Source organism: Nicotiana tomentosiformis, chromosome 2, assembly GCF_000390325.3.
Source record: "Nicotiana tomentosiformis chromosome 2, ASM39032v3, whole genome shotgun sequence".
NCBI classification, from domain to species: domain Eukaryota; kingdom Viridiplantae; phylum Streptophyta; class Magnoliopsida; order Solanales; family Solanaceae; genus Nicotiana; species Nicotiana tomentosiformis.
Genome location: NC_090813.1, coordinates 50,661,984 through 50,676,819, shown reverse-complemented (window position 1 = coordinate 50,676,819; position 14,836 = coordinate 50,661,984). Strand labels below are relative to the sequence as shown.

The 14,836-nt window shown below is 36.3% G+C and overlaps 1 protein-coding gene across 2 annotated transcripts; it reads left to right on the top strand.

The window, feature by feature from the left end:
- The first annotated feature begins 1,513 nt into the window (after positions 1-1,513).
- LOC104104533 (uncharacterized) lies at positions 1,514-14,146 on the top strand. Of its 2 annotated transcripts, XM_070195297.1 has the most exons (15): positions 1,514-1,912; positions 2,014-2,095; positions 2,524-2,634; positions 4,457-4,554; positions 4,660-4,743; positions 5,146-5,282; positions 8,175-8,247; positions 8,333-8,378; positions 9,550-9,659; positions 9,883-9,990; positions 10,090-10,149; positions 10,423-10,484; positions 11,056-11,371; positions 12,784-12,838; positions 13,060-13,195. In XM_070195297.1, the coding sequence occupies exons 1-14, from the start codon at positions 1,841-1,843 to the stop codon at positions 12,820-12,822; spliced, it is 1,398 nt and encodes a 465-aa protein (XP_070051398.1). In that variant the 5' UTR covers positions 1,514-1,840; the 3' UTR covers positions 12,823-12,838; positions 13,060-13,195. The 2 variants fall into 2 exon arrangements, with proteins under 2 accessions (XP_070051398.1, XP_070051397.1); XM_070195296.1 differs by lacking the exon at positions 12,784-12,838 and having other exon boundaries at positions 1,524-1,912; positions 13,060-14,146.
- Positions 14,147-14,836: the final 690 nt, after the last annotated feature.

Genomic DNA, 14,836 nt, shown 5'->3' with positions numbered 1-14,836 from the left:
ATTCAAGCCTAATGAACTTATGAATCAGAATTTCGAAACCAACGCCGATTCATACCCAAACAATTTTGATTAACTCCAAATTTTACACACAAGTCATAATTGACATTACGTACCTATTCCAACTTCCGAAATCGGGATCCGACCCCAATATCAAAAAGTCCACTCCAAGTCAAACTTACTAAAAACCTTCCAACTTTCGCCAATTAACGCTGAAATGACCTACATACCTCCAAATCAATATCCGGCCACGCTCTTAAGACTCAAATCACCATACAGAGCTATTGAAACTGTCAAAACTCCATTCCGAAGTCGTCTTCACACAAGTCAAACTACAGTCAACTCCTACGACTTAAACTTCCAATTTAGGGACTATGTGTCCCATTTTACTCCGAAATCAAAAATTAAATCTTCCGACAAGTCACGTAACCACAGTATAACACAAAGAAAGTAATAAATATGGGGGGGGGGGGGGGAAGGGAGGGTAGCGAGGCTAATACTCTCAAAATGACCGGCTGGTCATTATAGTTGTAATGCTTGATATTTCGAAGAAGACAAATTGTAAGCCGTTGTAAGTTGCCGATTGAGAGATTTTTCAATATTGAGAATAAGAATAGTAAAAGAGATAACGAAAAAGGTAAATATATAAATAATAGTGTGGGCTTGTATTAGCTGTTAGGATATAAATAAGGCAAAAAAATAAAATAGCTACCCTACCCATTTAAGAAAATAATTCATTAAAAATTATTCCATTCTCTAATTATTAAAACGATCCTCACATTAAAGTTATTGTATTTTCGGTCCAAAAATTATTTTTAAATTTAAATAGACATACATTTTTTTAATAATACATATACAATACATCTTTAAGGAAACAAATTGTCCCAAAATATTGGGGCCCCAAGCGATTGCTTTACTGACCTTGTAGTCGAGCCATCCATGAATATGCTAGACAAAATACATACAAAACAAGATTTCGACTATTTTCTAACTCAAAATCAAGGCATTGCCTTTTGCACCATGCATATGGTCAAAGAATGAGCAGGCTAGATTACAATTTTACTATCCTAATGATATACAAATATTTAGAGTCATTTTGAAAACTTTGGAGAAAGAAGTTTTTGAAACTTTTCTTTAAAAAGAGGTTTGAGCAAAAAGAGGAAACATGTTTGATAATTATAATCTTTTCTCAAGATTTTTGAGGAATTATTTGGAAAAAAGAGCTTTCAAATTACTTATTAAAAAAATGTTATTTTGAAGAAGCTATATGTAAACACTTCTTACAAAACTTAAACAGGCACTTTTTTCTTAATTTTTTTTGTAAGATTTCAAAGAACTTTTATTGACAAATGCCACCTAGTGTTTGATATATTTCAAAACTTTATTTACTTTGAATATCTTAGATTTACATTAAAGAAAAGAATCCAAAAAGAAGATGACCAAAAAACAAAAAACCTAAAATAAAAAAAATATTTTTTTATTCTCCAAATTTCATTTCAAAATCTTCAAATCGAGACTTTCAATTTAGTGAACCTGAAAACTCTTTATCATTTCATCATATCCTGGATATTCATTCATTCATAAGTTAACTCACAATCGCAGAAACCATGTGCTCAACTCCTCATCGGAAGAAAATTTTGGTAACGTTTTGTTAAAAAATTTGAAGCCCAAAATACAAGTACCAAATTCGTAAAGACCGGTGACTCGGCCGTGACCTAAATCAAACCCGCAAACGTTGGTTTTGTTGTAAGGCACAAGACATCTGACTGACGACTATTAAAAGAGCGCGGTTTCTTGATCCTGCTCTTAAATAGCAACCATGCTCCTAAAATTATAAAAATTCATGGCCGCGCTAGCCCAACAAACCAAAGGCAATTCCTTGCTGTCGCGCTTCAAGGCCTTTCTTGTCTTTCAGGTGCTTAGCTTATTAACTTGTTCTTCTGCAGTCTATATTATTTCGTTCAGGCAAATTGTCGAACAGTTTATAACATTCTTGTATAACTTACTGTGTTCCAGAAATATAAGCACACGTTTTCTAAAGACAGACGTCGGAGACAGCACCCTGCTGATATGGGTTCTGGCTCTGTGGTTGAGACAGGTAAATGTCGCTTCTTACGTTTTGACAATGAAAGGAAAAAATGTTATATCTTGTTTCCCATTTGTCATTGTATAGGATGACTCTGGTTACTTGTTTGGCATGGATGGAGCATGTTATTTCTGATTACCTGCTGAGTAGGTTATTGACTGTTCTGGGAAAAATGAATCATTAATTGCATGAGTTGTTATTCAAATCATTCTTAAGTTGATGTGTCCCACCAAGAATTTGATATAAATTCCTTACAAATTAGTATTAGCATTGTTAGCAAGCATGTGCTTGTTAAGTCTAATGTTCTAATGATCAACACATATAAGAGACGGTGCTTTTGTTTTATTGCGCTAGGAGAGATGACTGTTTGAAAGTAAGAAGAAAGTTATTTTATGTAATTAGGAGTAACACTATGATTTGTGATGATGATGATGATACAGGTGAAATTGACTTCTCAAAATGGAGGAAGCTTGACTCAAGGAACTTTGGGATAAGTAGCTCAAGGATACCAGCATCTCCATGGATTGTGCTGAAGGTTCTCCAAAGTGAAGGTGATACCAAATTGTTTCATATGATGCTTAGTTCTTTATCTGGATTTCTCAGTTACATTCACAGAATTGCAGGACTTCAAAATTATCAATTCACTTAAGAAAGGAAAAGAAAAAGGCAATGGCAGTTCACTTATGAAACATAAAAATTGTGTGAATGGATAATAGCTGCCTTTATTGTGGTATTTGGAGTTAAATATATTCTCGAAGCTAATAAAAATAGAGTCAATAACAAATTTAGTTACCTTCTCGCCCGAAACAATGTGAATTTTAGATGCATAAATACGATTTTCCTTCTTTTTCCACTCTCCCTATAAAAGCAATTACGACACTGAGCGGTGTGTATGATCAAGAATTGAAACCGCTTATCCTCTTATATCTGAATATTGCTTGGTGGATTAGTCGATGTTGGGGCAAAGTGGGCCGGACAACTCTCATAAAAAAAATCTGAATATTGCGGAAGTATCTTAATGTATTTCCATAAAATCCATGACTCCTTAGTTGGTGTTCTGGAATTTCATCCAGAATATTTTAAACCTCTCCAAAACTTGTAAGTAAAGGTAAAAGCTACTACGTCTGGGGTTGTAGTTTATGCCAGACCCTTTAAACAAAACATAGGGTACATGACGGGTAAAAGATAGAAAATTTAAACTCTCACAGCTTCCCAAAGCCAGCCAAGCTCTTCACGAAGGCATTGATTTACGATTAATTTCAGAGTTGGAATCCAGGAAGGCAGGAATGAAGTCATTTGATATGATTCCTTCGAGTCTTTGACTTGACAGTGGAAGTACATCTTCTAGTAATAATACAATCCGGTAAGAGAACTAATGTGCAAATACTAGCTAGTATTTTTTTGATAAGTCAAATACTAGCTAGTCTACTATTCTTCACTTTTTAAGTAAAGTGAGGTAAATTAATTAAAAATAAAGTAACAAGAGGTACTAGCCTATTATTCATCTTTGAACATTAGCACTAACTAAAGGATTCATTTTCATCGATACCACACCCGTCCATTTTGATAACACTAGTTATTTTACTGTGTAAAAGCTTTTTTGTGACCACTCAGAGTCGCACTCATACTACCTGGTATTGCTTGTGTTTTGGTTGCTCTACTTCCTTGTTGTTGTTAATGCTTTCGTGATTTTTACACTACTGTATTTCTTCTATATACTGTTGTGATTTGCATGCGTGCTTGGAGCCGAGGGTCTATCGGAAACAACCTCTCTACCTGCATAAGGTAGGGGTAAGGTTGCATACATACTACCCTCCCCAGATCCCTATTTAGGAATTACACTGGTTTTTTTTGTTTTTTTTGTTGTTGTTGTTGTTGTTGTTGTTGTGGTGTCGCACTCATGATATGAAGCCTGGCGTCTTTTATTAAAACAGTAAGAATTCGATCATCCACAAACATATAAATATTTAGTTGGGAGGTGGGGTGGATATCTGGGATCAAGTCCCAAAAGATCTGTTGTCCCTCTTGGGAAGAATCATAAATTTCAAACCTATTCCAAATTCTTGAACTCTAGAATTACAACGGGATATTGGGTTAAAGATAGCCACTATATAAGCTCCCAATAAATTGTAGTTCGCAGGGATAAAGAGCCACAAAATAAGATACTAGCTTGATTTCACTTACCCAAAACAAAGATACTAGATTGATTTCATTTTCCTTGGTTGTCAATGGCTTCAGGAAAAAAATTGACCTTTGTCTTGGTGCTACCTAGTTTGCATGTACACACACACACACACACATATGATACAGATACTTCAGTTTTTCATCTCACTCTGTGAAGGTTAGCATTTGACAAAAAGTTGTAATATACAGGTTTTGAAGCATACTTGGTTGGTGGATGTGTCAGAGATCTAATTCTCAATAGAATACCAAAAGATTTTGATGTAATCACAACTGCAAGGCTTTCACAGGTCCTAGATACATTCAAAACATTATCCTAATTATGAGCCAGTCATGTTTGCTTTCAACTACTCGTCAGCGTAATTTGATATTTATTCCTTGGTTCTATTTGTCAGATAAGAAGGCATTTTCATCGTGCTGAAATTGTTGGACGACGGTTTCCAATATGTAGAGTACATGTCAAAGGTTCTATTGTGGAGGTTGGTGCAGCTTTATGCTATAGAGCTGTTGCATATTTTATACTTCTATTTTTTTGCATGGGCATGGTCTGTTTCACAGTTGTACACATATCTTTTTCTTTACAAGTAGGTATAGGTTGTAAAATGAAAATCACTAAAGTGCTTCGGGAAGTGAGAGGTGGTTGAGTCTTGCAATTCAAATTGATAAGTTTACTGTTTTCATCAAAATATATTGTGCACTGGTTAATAAAAGGAGAACACTTATTGAAGAACTTCCATTGGTGTCTGACCTCCTTTTAAACTTATATTGGATAGATAATAGATCTGTAATCCTTTTCTCCTAGATGGCTAGATATGTTGGCTATCATCTTTCACACGCTATACAACTTTAATTAGTGAATAATTTGGGTTTCCGTCTCTCAGGTGTCAAGTTTTGATACCGTGGCAAAACAAACCGGAAAAAGAGAGGAACTTTCCATCCCTAAAATGCCAAAGGGATTTCATCAAAAAGACTTCATTCTCTGGAAGAATTCCATACACCGGGACTTCACTGTTAACAGGTATCTCTTTGTTTTATTTCCTTTAAATTATTCCCTAGGGAAAGGATTGCTCCGGAAGACTTCATAGGTTGTTTGGTTCTGCTGGTGGACCCAAGTTTGTTTTGGTTTCAAAAAGCCTGGTCTTCTTCCTAGTTCTGCCAACCCAAAGTAAATATATATGGAGACAGCCAAAGCAAAGCTGAAAAAATGAAACTCATAACACCTAATTGTTGTTTTAATTAAACATTTACATTTTATTTGATTAGTTGGTGCTGATCTACACTCAGAAAATAATGGAAAAGATATAATTGCAGAACTATTAGTGGGTGAAGGTCTTGACAGAAAATGGAGCAATGCAGTGTGGTATAGAGGTGGCAATCACTTAGAGGTAGGTTCCATGTGGTGCAATGCCACACTTGATTTCTCCCTGTTGTGGTCCTCAGTGATTATCTAAACCCAATATGGCGCCTATATGTGTTGTAGAATCATAACCTTCATCTTTAGCAACAGAAACAAGTTGTTAAAGTGAAAAGGTAGTGCAACAATGCCCTTGTGTTTTCAACCTTGTGGGATGCTTGGGAGGCGGTACTACAATGTCCTCGTGTTTGATTCCCCGTGTCAAGTCCTTGATGACATCATAATTCAATTGAAGATCTATTTATGGATGAATCATCAAATTTTGTCAACATCCTTTTGGATGGGAAAATTGGCTGAGATAGAAAAGCATTGCCATGTGTAGAGCTGCCACTAAGAAGTTGGAAGTTTCTATTGGTCACTTTCTTGGAACTTGGAAAGTAGAAGTTTGAGAAATCGTTGGCCTAATAAGTGGTTTAAATATAGGTGCAGCTACGCAAACTGTTCACAAAGGTTTGTATCTATACTAGATTACTGGTTCAGTTGATTCTGTCAGTTTAATCTTATCATTTGGATCAGTGCATAGAATAAAAGATGAAAGGCTGAACATAGTAGGCGGCGTTGTTCTGAAAGCAAGTCTGTTGTTGATTTGGTTTTGATATTTGGAAATCAATGTCTTTTTGAGTTTTGTTTTGGGAAACAGTTGCAATGTAAAAAAAGCTAAAAAATTAAAATCGCCAAAAATCTTTATTTTCTATAAAATGTATTTTTGAACAGCCAAAAGAAATGGGTTTTAAAAACAAAAACCGGTGCGAGGAAGAAAGAGGGCTCCATTCTTTTCTGAAAGCAATGGAGTTAGTTGCTGGAGGATTGTTTTAGTTCTAATAACTGGTCCAACTCTCGCAATTCTCTATTCTGATTGATCTATTAAGGATCAGCATTATTGGGGAATCTATTTGCATGTTAACCATGATCTCTTGGAGTTTTCATTATTTTCCTACTCATAATAACCACTTGCTTTCCATTATTCAGCTTGGGATGGAAATCACAACATTTGTATTGGCAAGAAGAATCACATGAAAGCATGGAAAACAATTATTTTGTTTTTTACATCAACAACAACAACAAACCCAGTGTAATCCCACAAGTGGGGTTTGGGGAAGGTAGTGTGTACGCAAGCCTTACCCCTACCTTGTGAAGGTAGAGAGGCTGTTTCCGATAGACTCTCGGCTTAAGAAACACTAAACAGGAAGCAACCAACAATAACAACACAAGAAAAAAACAAAGACACTATGTGTAATAACAAAGATCTAAAAATAAGAAATACAAGAATACTACTAACAATACTGGTAAGAATGACTATTTTGTTTTCTACATCAAATTGGGAAAAAGTTGCTCAAAAAGTTGTTGAGTTAAAACTTGTCCCACATGAGTTTTGTAAGGCCTTTTGAAGGCGTTGATAAAGGTATTGGACCACTAATTGGCTTAAGGTTTTTGGTTGAATGCTCAATTGTTTCACGTGGTATTAGAGTCAAGTCAACCTTTGGTAAGCTCATTCTGACACTTGTAAATTTGCATCAAAGTTCACGTCTGGCCACAAATTCAAGTTATACATGCGGGAGGTTGTTGAGTTGTATAATTGTCCTGTGTGGGGACTTCCAAGAGGTTTATAAAGGTTTTGAACTTTTGTTAGTAATTCTTCTTGTATATGTTTATATTGACTAACAACAGGCAAAACAATTTTCCTTTCCATCATTACCTTAAGGTTTTGGTTGGATGTTCAACTTAGGGGCAGCCCGGTGCACAAAGCATCCCGCGTTCGTGCAGGGTTAGGGGAAGGGCGGTACCCCAAGGGGTGTGATGTAGGCAGCCTACCCTGATGGAAGTATCAGTGGTTGATTCCACGGTTGGATGCTTAACTTCTTTGACAAAAACAATTCTTACCTGGACAACTCTATGGTTGTAGTGTGGTCCCTCTAAGTGCCTTCTCTTAAATCTTTATGGACCTCCTCATTTATTGTTACCTCTTAACTGTCAGTGATATATCAATTTGTAATGTTGAATAAGAGCATTCTACCAATTTGGATAGCTTAGTCAGACAATCTGTTTGGTCTTAATATGCCTCCACTTGTTAGACTTCATCATTTTTTTATGACTCCACTTAATAGAAGAAAGGATTCTCATATTACTTACCTCTATATTAGTAGATAAAGTAGTGACATGACATCAATTTTAAAGACGAGTATTCTGGGAGGAACTAGTTTTGCCTCAGGCTTATTATTTAATTTGTATTTACAAAGTTATCAATGGACCATGTACTTAACATATTAGATGACTTTGGAAGAATTACAGTCTCTACATGCTTTCTGCAGTTCAAAAGTCTAAAGTTTTTTGTTTGTTTGTACATACTTTCTTGATTCTTTTGGTGGTTGATTGGATCTATTAATTTGTTGGTGCTACTTTACTCTTTTTTCTTTTGTGTGTTTGTAAAATTGTGGAAGCAATTTATTGTGGTGGTAGTGAACTCTTTTTTTGTGTTTGTAAAATTTTTGGAAACAGTTTATTTTTCGATCCATCCATGAATAGAATCTATGATTATGCCGATGCAATGGTGGACTTGAAGTCCTTACAGGTGAAATTGTCTACTTCAAATATGTAAAGGTCCAATTTTTTTTTGTTTTGGGAATTTATGAAGTCTTTTTGTCATATTTATGCAGTTAAGGACTTTAGTACCAGCAAACTTGTCATTTGAACAGGATTGTGGTAGGTGTAACTATTCTAGAGATTTGCCTTGACTTGAGAATTAGAACTATATTTCAAGCATTCTACTTTGATGTTGATCCTTCTGTATTTTGTTTATGCCACCGGCCTCAACTAGTCTGAAATTGGGTTATAGTTGTTGAGGTATAGTTCTTCAAGATGACAAAGAGGTGACATATAAGCCGAATAATATTGGATTTATAAAAAAAGTTATTTGTGGAATCTTTTTACTCGGTTTAAAATCTAATACATGTTTTGATTGTGCATGGTATGTCCAGTTTTTAATACAATAAAAGAAATGCCCCACCAAAAATAGATAATTCCCTTAATAACTCAACAGTTATCATTCATTGTGTTACAGATCTTTTATATTATAGTTCCTGCATAACTTGTTTGTGGATGGAAGGATCATTCAGTATTAGATGTTTAGCACGGGATTGTACTTTAAGTACTATTATATAGACTATAAGTTAAACGCCAAGTAGCTTGTTGCCATGGGTTCTGATTGAATTTAAGGTGATTGTGCGGTGATGCAGTTGGGCTTTCTTGGGGCTGTTGTTAGGGTTCTAGAACAAGGGGAGGGGTCATTCTTATTGGGATTGGGTCTGAAGTGGGGGGTTAACGTGTTGTCGAAGGAGAATGAGAGTAGGGTGTTTAGGTGCCTCAGGAGGAATGAGAAACAAGGATATTTGGAAAGGGGCTTGTTGTTTCACAGAGAGAAGATCGGCTTTGGTGCTTGTGAGGGGAAGAGGCCAATACTGTGCTGGTGAGAAGGGGGAGAGTGGTGCTTGAAGATGCGGGTGATAATGTTCCCCAGGTGGATTGCTAGTGTGCATGTGTGTTGGGGGAGGTGGAACATCGCATTCCGCCCAAACTTGGAGGTAGCATGAAGAGTTGAAGTTTTTGAGGGAATATTTTTATGGAAAACGTGATATTCTTCAATCCATCACTTAAAAAAATAATTTTCTTTATGTACTTAAGTGAACATTCTTTATATCAGACCAATCCAAGAAGTGTTTTCAGTGGTTTACTAGTTAGAGTAAGTGTTTCCAAAAGTTGGAGGAGGTTGGAGGATTGTTGAATTGAAAAATATAAAAAGGGTACATGAGTTTAACCCTAATGCCTTTCTTTTTAAATTTTGATGCAAATGATTCTGGATTTTCTTTTTCCTCAGCGAGGATGCTGCGCGGCTTGAGACTGGCTGCTCGCCTTAAGTTGTCTTTTTCAAAGGATATTGAAATTGCTATGCACAAACTCTCATCATCCATAATGAAATTGGACAAGGTATGAACAACGAATTCTACGAAAACAAGAATTAATTTATTTCATGACTTCTATTTGTTCTTTTACTCCTCCCATTGTTAGCTTTCTCTATGCTATCATCCCTTCTTCTCATTTCTTGATATCCCTGATGCTAAAAAAGGTTCCTAACCACAAAGGAATCTCTCTACAAAACTGCTTCATGGTTAATAGTTTTTTGTGCATGGCCTTAATTTTTCTTGTGCAGTCTAGACTAATGATGGAAGTCAACTATATGCTGTCTTATGGAGCTGCAGAGCCTTCTCTTTCTTTACTTCAGAGATACAACATCCTTGACATGCTACTACCATTTCATGTATGTCATATTGTTCCATCTCATTTTGGTTTGATGTGAATTCTATGGCTTTTTGGTTCAGGATAGTAGCTTATACTTGAGTAAATGTGTCATTTACAGGCAGCACACCTTACTCAACAGTCTAACAAAAAGTTGGGTGAAAGTTCTGCTATGCTGATGGTATGATCTTCATATCTTGTGTTGTTTTTTACTCTACAAAATTGTATAGTTCCTTCTATGTGCTTCCTCACTTATTGATGCCAACTCTTCCAGTGCTGTTTACATATTTTCTCTAGACTGCTTGCTCACATGCATCCTCCTGAGATTTTTTTCCCATGTGAGTGCACGCACGCACTTGTGACTGGGCATATTCGTCTTTTCACCTTATGCATGTTTTGTTGAGTTTTCAGTAGTGTTTCACACATTGGATTTATTGGTCTGAACATTTTGCAGAAACTATTTTCCAGTTTGGATCAATTAGTCACCTGTGGTCGACCTTCTCATGATAGTTTATGGTAAGTTGAGTAGCTTCTAGACACCATCGATGGTAGATAGTTTGTGAGAGTTCATATATTCATTGAAAGTATATGATTTGACCTTGTTAACTGATATCTTTTGGCTTTTTTCTTTTGGTGGGTGTTTTTTTATTACCCCTCCAATGATTATTGCAATAAGTTGCAACTATAGTTCATATACTGCAGCAGCTCTTTTATACGAGCTGAATGTTTTCCATTTTATTTGACATCACTTTTAGAAATATGGTTACTGGATTCTTGGTAGCTCTGAAGGATTTTTACCTTCGTCATTAATGTTATCGCAGTTCTGCATGTCACTTTCTTCCAAAAGAGATGGTCGTTATCTTCGGCTGTTATTCTTGTAGTGTTCACTATCAGCATAGCAGCTCATAAATCATAATCTGGCTTTCTGCAATCAAACTGGTGGATTTCTATTGTTTCTCAGATCATTGTGTTATCACCTTTTGGAAGTCTATTAGATGACTCAGGCTTGAGCTAGTTTCGAGAAATTGGCTTGTAGTGGCTAGGATTCTTGACAATATTTTCCTTTTTGATTGATGTATGTGAGCAGGGTTGCACTTTTGGCATTTCATCTGGCATTAATCACTAAACCTCAACAGGCATTTGTCGTCCTGACTTTTGCATCTGTGTTGTACCATGGAAATTGGAAGGAAGGTGTTAAATTTGCTAAAAGACATTCTGATGCGGCAGCTATTTATACACCTGAAATTTCAGATTCTCAAGGCTCCTTTACATCAGATGATGAGCTTGCGGAAAGAGTAACAGAGCTAGCAGTGCTAGTGCAAAATTCTCTAGATATTTTGAATGATAAGGATAGCCTCCGGGAAGCAATGTCCAAGTTCATAGGTTCCCCATGCTCTGGTTTGGTAACTACTCCTACTTTGGTTTCTAGATCTAGTTTGAGGCAACTTTGTTAAACCAAGCTGGCCTGGCTGTTTTGTTAAATATAATTTTATTGAGCACCCCATATATTTTTTCTGTACCCTGGTCGCGCTTTGGAGTAATGCGGGACTAATGTGAAAAAAGTAGTATGTCCATTTGATGTAGCTTTTTCACCTGAGAGTCAAATTGACCATTTTTCTTCTGAAAGAGGGCACTGATTTGGTCATCTTCTGACTAATACTGGAAAATTAATTTAATCAAAGTCTAATTTCGCAAATTGACAATTTGTGTTGAAAAAGAATAAGTGAGCTTTTAAAACATAAAACTAACCTATTTTCCTCTAAAAAGTAGACCATGTCACATAAAACGGGACAGGGAGAATTAGCTAGTTATAGGAATCTCGGAGTTTGTGAAGAACATTCTCTGTTAGTTTCTACTTATTAGCAGATATGATGGACAGATGGCTTGAAACTCGATTGAGTTCTAATTTCTTGGTGAATTTTTTTTGCTAATCCATATTGCACTCGGTCATAATTTAAAGGTAGGATCCCAGATTGCGGATTCTGGAGGTGGCTGGTTGGACGATTTCCCCAGCGATAAAGTTGAAACAGTTTACCTTATTTTCCATACAATCACTTAATTTGTTTATGCCTTTAGGGCTAGACGTTTATAACCTTTTTGAAGCTGGTTTGTTGCACGGAAACAGTGTATTTAAAGGCGCGCTTAAAGCGTGCTTAAGCCCTGAAGCGAGGCTCAAAACGTGTTGAGCACTTCGCCTCGCTTAATAGGCTCTTCAGTCTCGTCCGTTAAGGCATACTTTTCCTCGCCAAGGAGCTTAATCCTGAAGAGGCGATACTTAATAAATGATATTTCACTTTGTTGTAATTCTTTTTCAATTTCTTTGTTCATATATTTGTTATTCACACTTATAATTATTAGTCTTGGACTACACATACATTTTGTATTTTTTCTCCATTTGCGCCTTTCTTCGTTGAAGCCCATGCTTTATTTGCGCTTAAAGCCCCAATGGACCTTAGAGCTTTTTTGCACTTTTCGCTTTTCATAACACCACTCTGAAAAGCAGTGCTAAAAATGATATAAATCCTGCTGCTTGCATAGGTTCTGAAGTAGTATTAATTTGGAGGGGATGAGTGATCAGACCATCTCTTGGTTTAGCAAAACTAGTATTTTACATTCACGGGGAGCTGATTCCCCCGGTTTTCAATAATTTTTGACTCTGGAGTAAAGGAATTGAATTTCCTGCGATTAAGCGGGCCTGATATTTCAAGGCCGCATGGAAGAGTGCCAGTTACAAGATGGTGGCTTTCATTTAACTTTTCCAGAAAGTTTGGACTAGTTGCACTTGGAATAAAATTGATGCTCTTTCTCTCCACAGATAAAAGGCTTCAATATATTCATCTGGAAATCACTTTAGCTCTTATATTAAAGAGGTGAGGATTGGATTTAGCGGAAGCTCCTGCCTCTGCCAACAATATCTATTTTGTCATGATTTTTCTTCTTGCCCTGAGGAAAGTAGGAGAAGAACAAGCAGTATCTGAAAATTGTCAATTTCTTGGAGAACTGTTTTATGGGTTACTAAGCCTGTGATAGTGATTACTGTAATATTATTGTAGAGATTGTTTGACTATTTAATGAGATATTTTTTATTCAGGTCTTTGTATCGAAGAAAATGGGGAAGAGCGTTGAAGTAATTTTTGACATTCTTGTGGAAGATGTTACATCTCTTAAAACCAGGAGGAATAGTTTTGAAATAGATTATACTCTGCTTGGGAAAGGACAAATGCGTGAGACAAGGTTTGTTATCGGCCAAGTCATCCTTGATACTATAGCTCCTGGGGTCATTCCAGGCGGTGAAGTGATTAAAAACGATAAACATACGCTTGTTAAAGTTGATGCTCAATCGAGTGTAGATGATACAGGGGAGAATATTGGTGGGAATGTGGAGTTAAAGAAGCGGAAGTTCCGGTGTGAAGATGATAATCAGCCCACTGCAAATTATGAAATTAACCACAATAGAGCTGAGAAGCGAAAGTTGATTCAAAAGGGGAGCTTTGCTTTAGAGGAGGTAGCAACTAAGAAGCAAAAGTCGGTTATTGCCCAGCAATCCAAGGACAAGGCTGTTGAGAAGCAGGATTTGATTGAATATAACGAATCTCTTAATCAGAAGCTAGATAATGGGGATGCTACAAATAAGAAGAAAGCTAAGGGTGAGCATGTTGAGTTGTCTCAGGATGAAATAAAAATGGTTCTTGAAGGGGTGAAGTATCAAGTGCCGCGTCACGAGAAAGAGCAAAAGGGAGGCAATAAATATCAGCAGACTGCTGTAAACCATTTAAAGCTTTTATTCGACGTTGACTACGGTGTGACTAGCAAGCAGCACAATTCCAAAGAGAAGAGTGATTCCTCACAACAGAATGAGGAAAGGAACGAGTCGTTAGATAGCAGAAAACAGAATTTGTTGGGGCGTAATTTGGCTTCGGATAAGAATAGTAAACCAAAAGCAGGTAAAAGAACACTTTCAAGTCTTTTCAGGTGAGTTTTAACTTTGTATCTTGTAAATTATATCTTCTTCAAAAAGGAGGAAAAGCAATACTAAGAGCTGTGTCTTACCTTGTTCCTATTTTACCATAGGGTACCTAGATTTCATGTACATGGCAATAGATCGTGCTTATGGGTCGTGATTGCCAATTTTTGACAATGACATAAAGTTTATCAACTGGCTGGCTTCAATTTTTCAAGTTCATTTTCATGTTTGAAGTACTTCTCTGGGTATTCTTGTCATTCATTTTTTTGGCAAGTCTGTCTCCTGTGATTGATTATGCCCAAATGCGTGGCTTGGGGATGGGCTGCCATTTTCACGGGTCCTTGAATTTATTCTGTTTTTCTTTCACGTCATTATTTAAATTTATTGAATCATCTGATGCAGCAATTGAGTGATGCTTTTCAAACTCGACTTGTTATCTTCATCGCATGGTTCCTTATACCAATCAAAATAGGGCCTTTTTATGGTGCCAAAGAAGAAAAGGGAAGAAGATATGAGTTGTATGCTTGTCTTTCATATGGTGTTTCATGAGACATGGAGTACATACTCTCTGTCCAAAATAATTTTTTAAGAGTCAAATAATTTTTTAAAAGTAGATGTTAAAACTTGTTTTCCTTTACCATTGTTTACCCCAAAATTGAGTAACAAATTAAATTTGTACGTGGTTTAATTCAATACGAATAATTAAGAACAACAAGTAAATAAGTTAAAGACAAAATAAATGACCAAACCAATCGCAATGTAGTGACCAAGCTTGATCCTAGATTGAACAGTAAAATTCGTTCTCGATTGGACTCTCGGTACAAGCTCGGTCGCGAGTGAAGAAAAAAACAAATGAATAACGCCTTTGAACAATAACTAGAAGACCAAAGCAAACTTTTATTGC

What these genes read in the sequence shown, in the direction of transcription:
- LOC104104533 (XM_070195296.1), top strand. Translation starts at nt 1,841, where the DNA reads ATGGCCGCGCTAGCCCAACAAACCAAAGGCAATTCCTTGCTGTCGCGC. An exon ending in CGGGACTTCACTGTTAACAG is followed by an intron (nt 5,283 to 8,174) that starts GTATCTCTTTGT and finishes TTTTGGAAACAG; the next exon opens with TTTATTTTTCGATCCATCCA. An exon ending in GTCATTTGAACAGGATTGTG is followed by an intron (nt 8,379 to 9,549) that starts GTAGGTGTAACT and finishes CTTTTTCCTCAG; the next exon opens with CGAGGATGCTGCGCGGCTTG.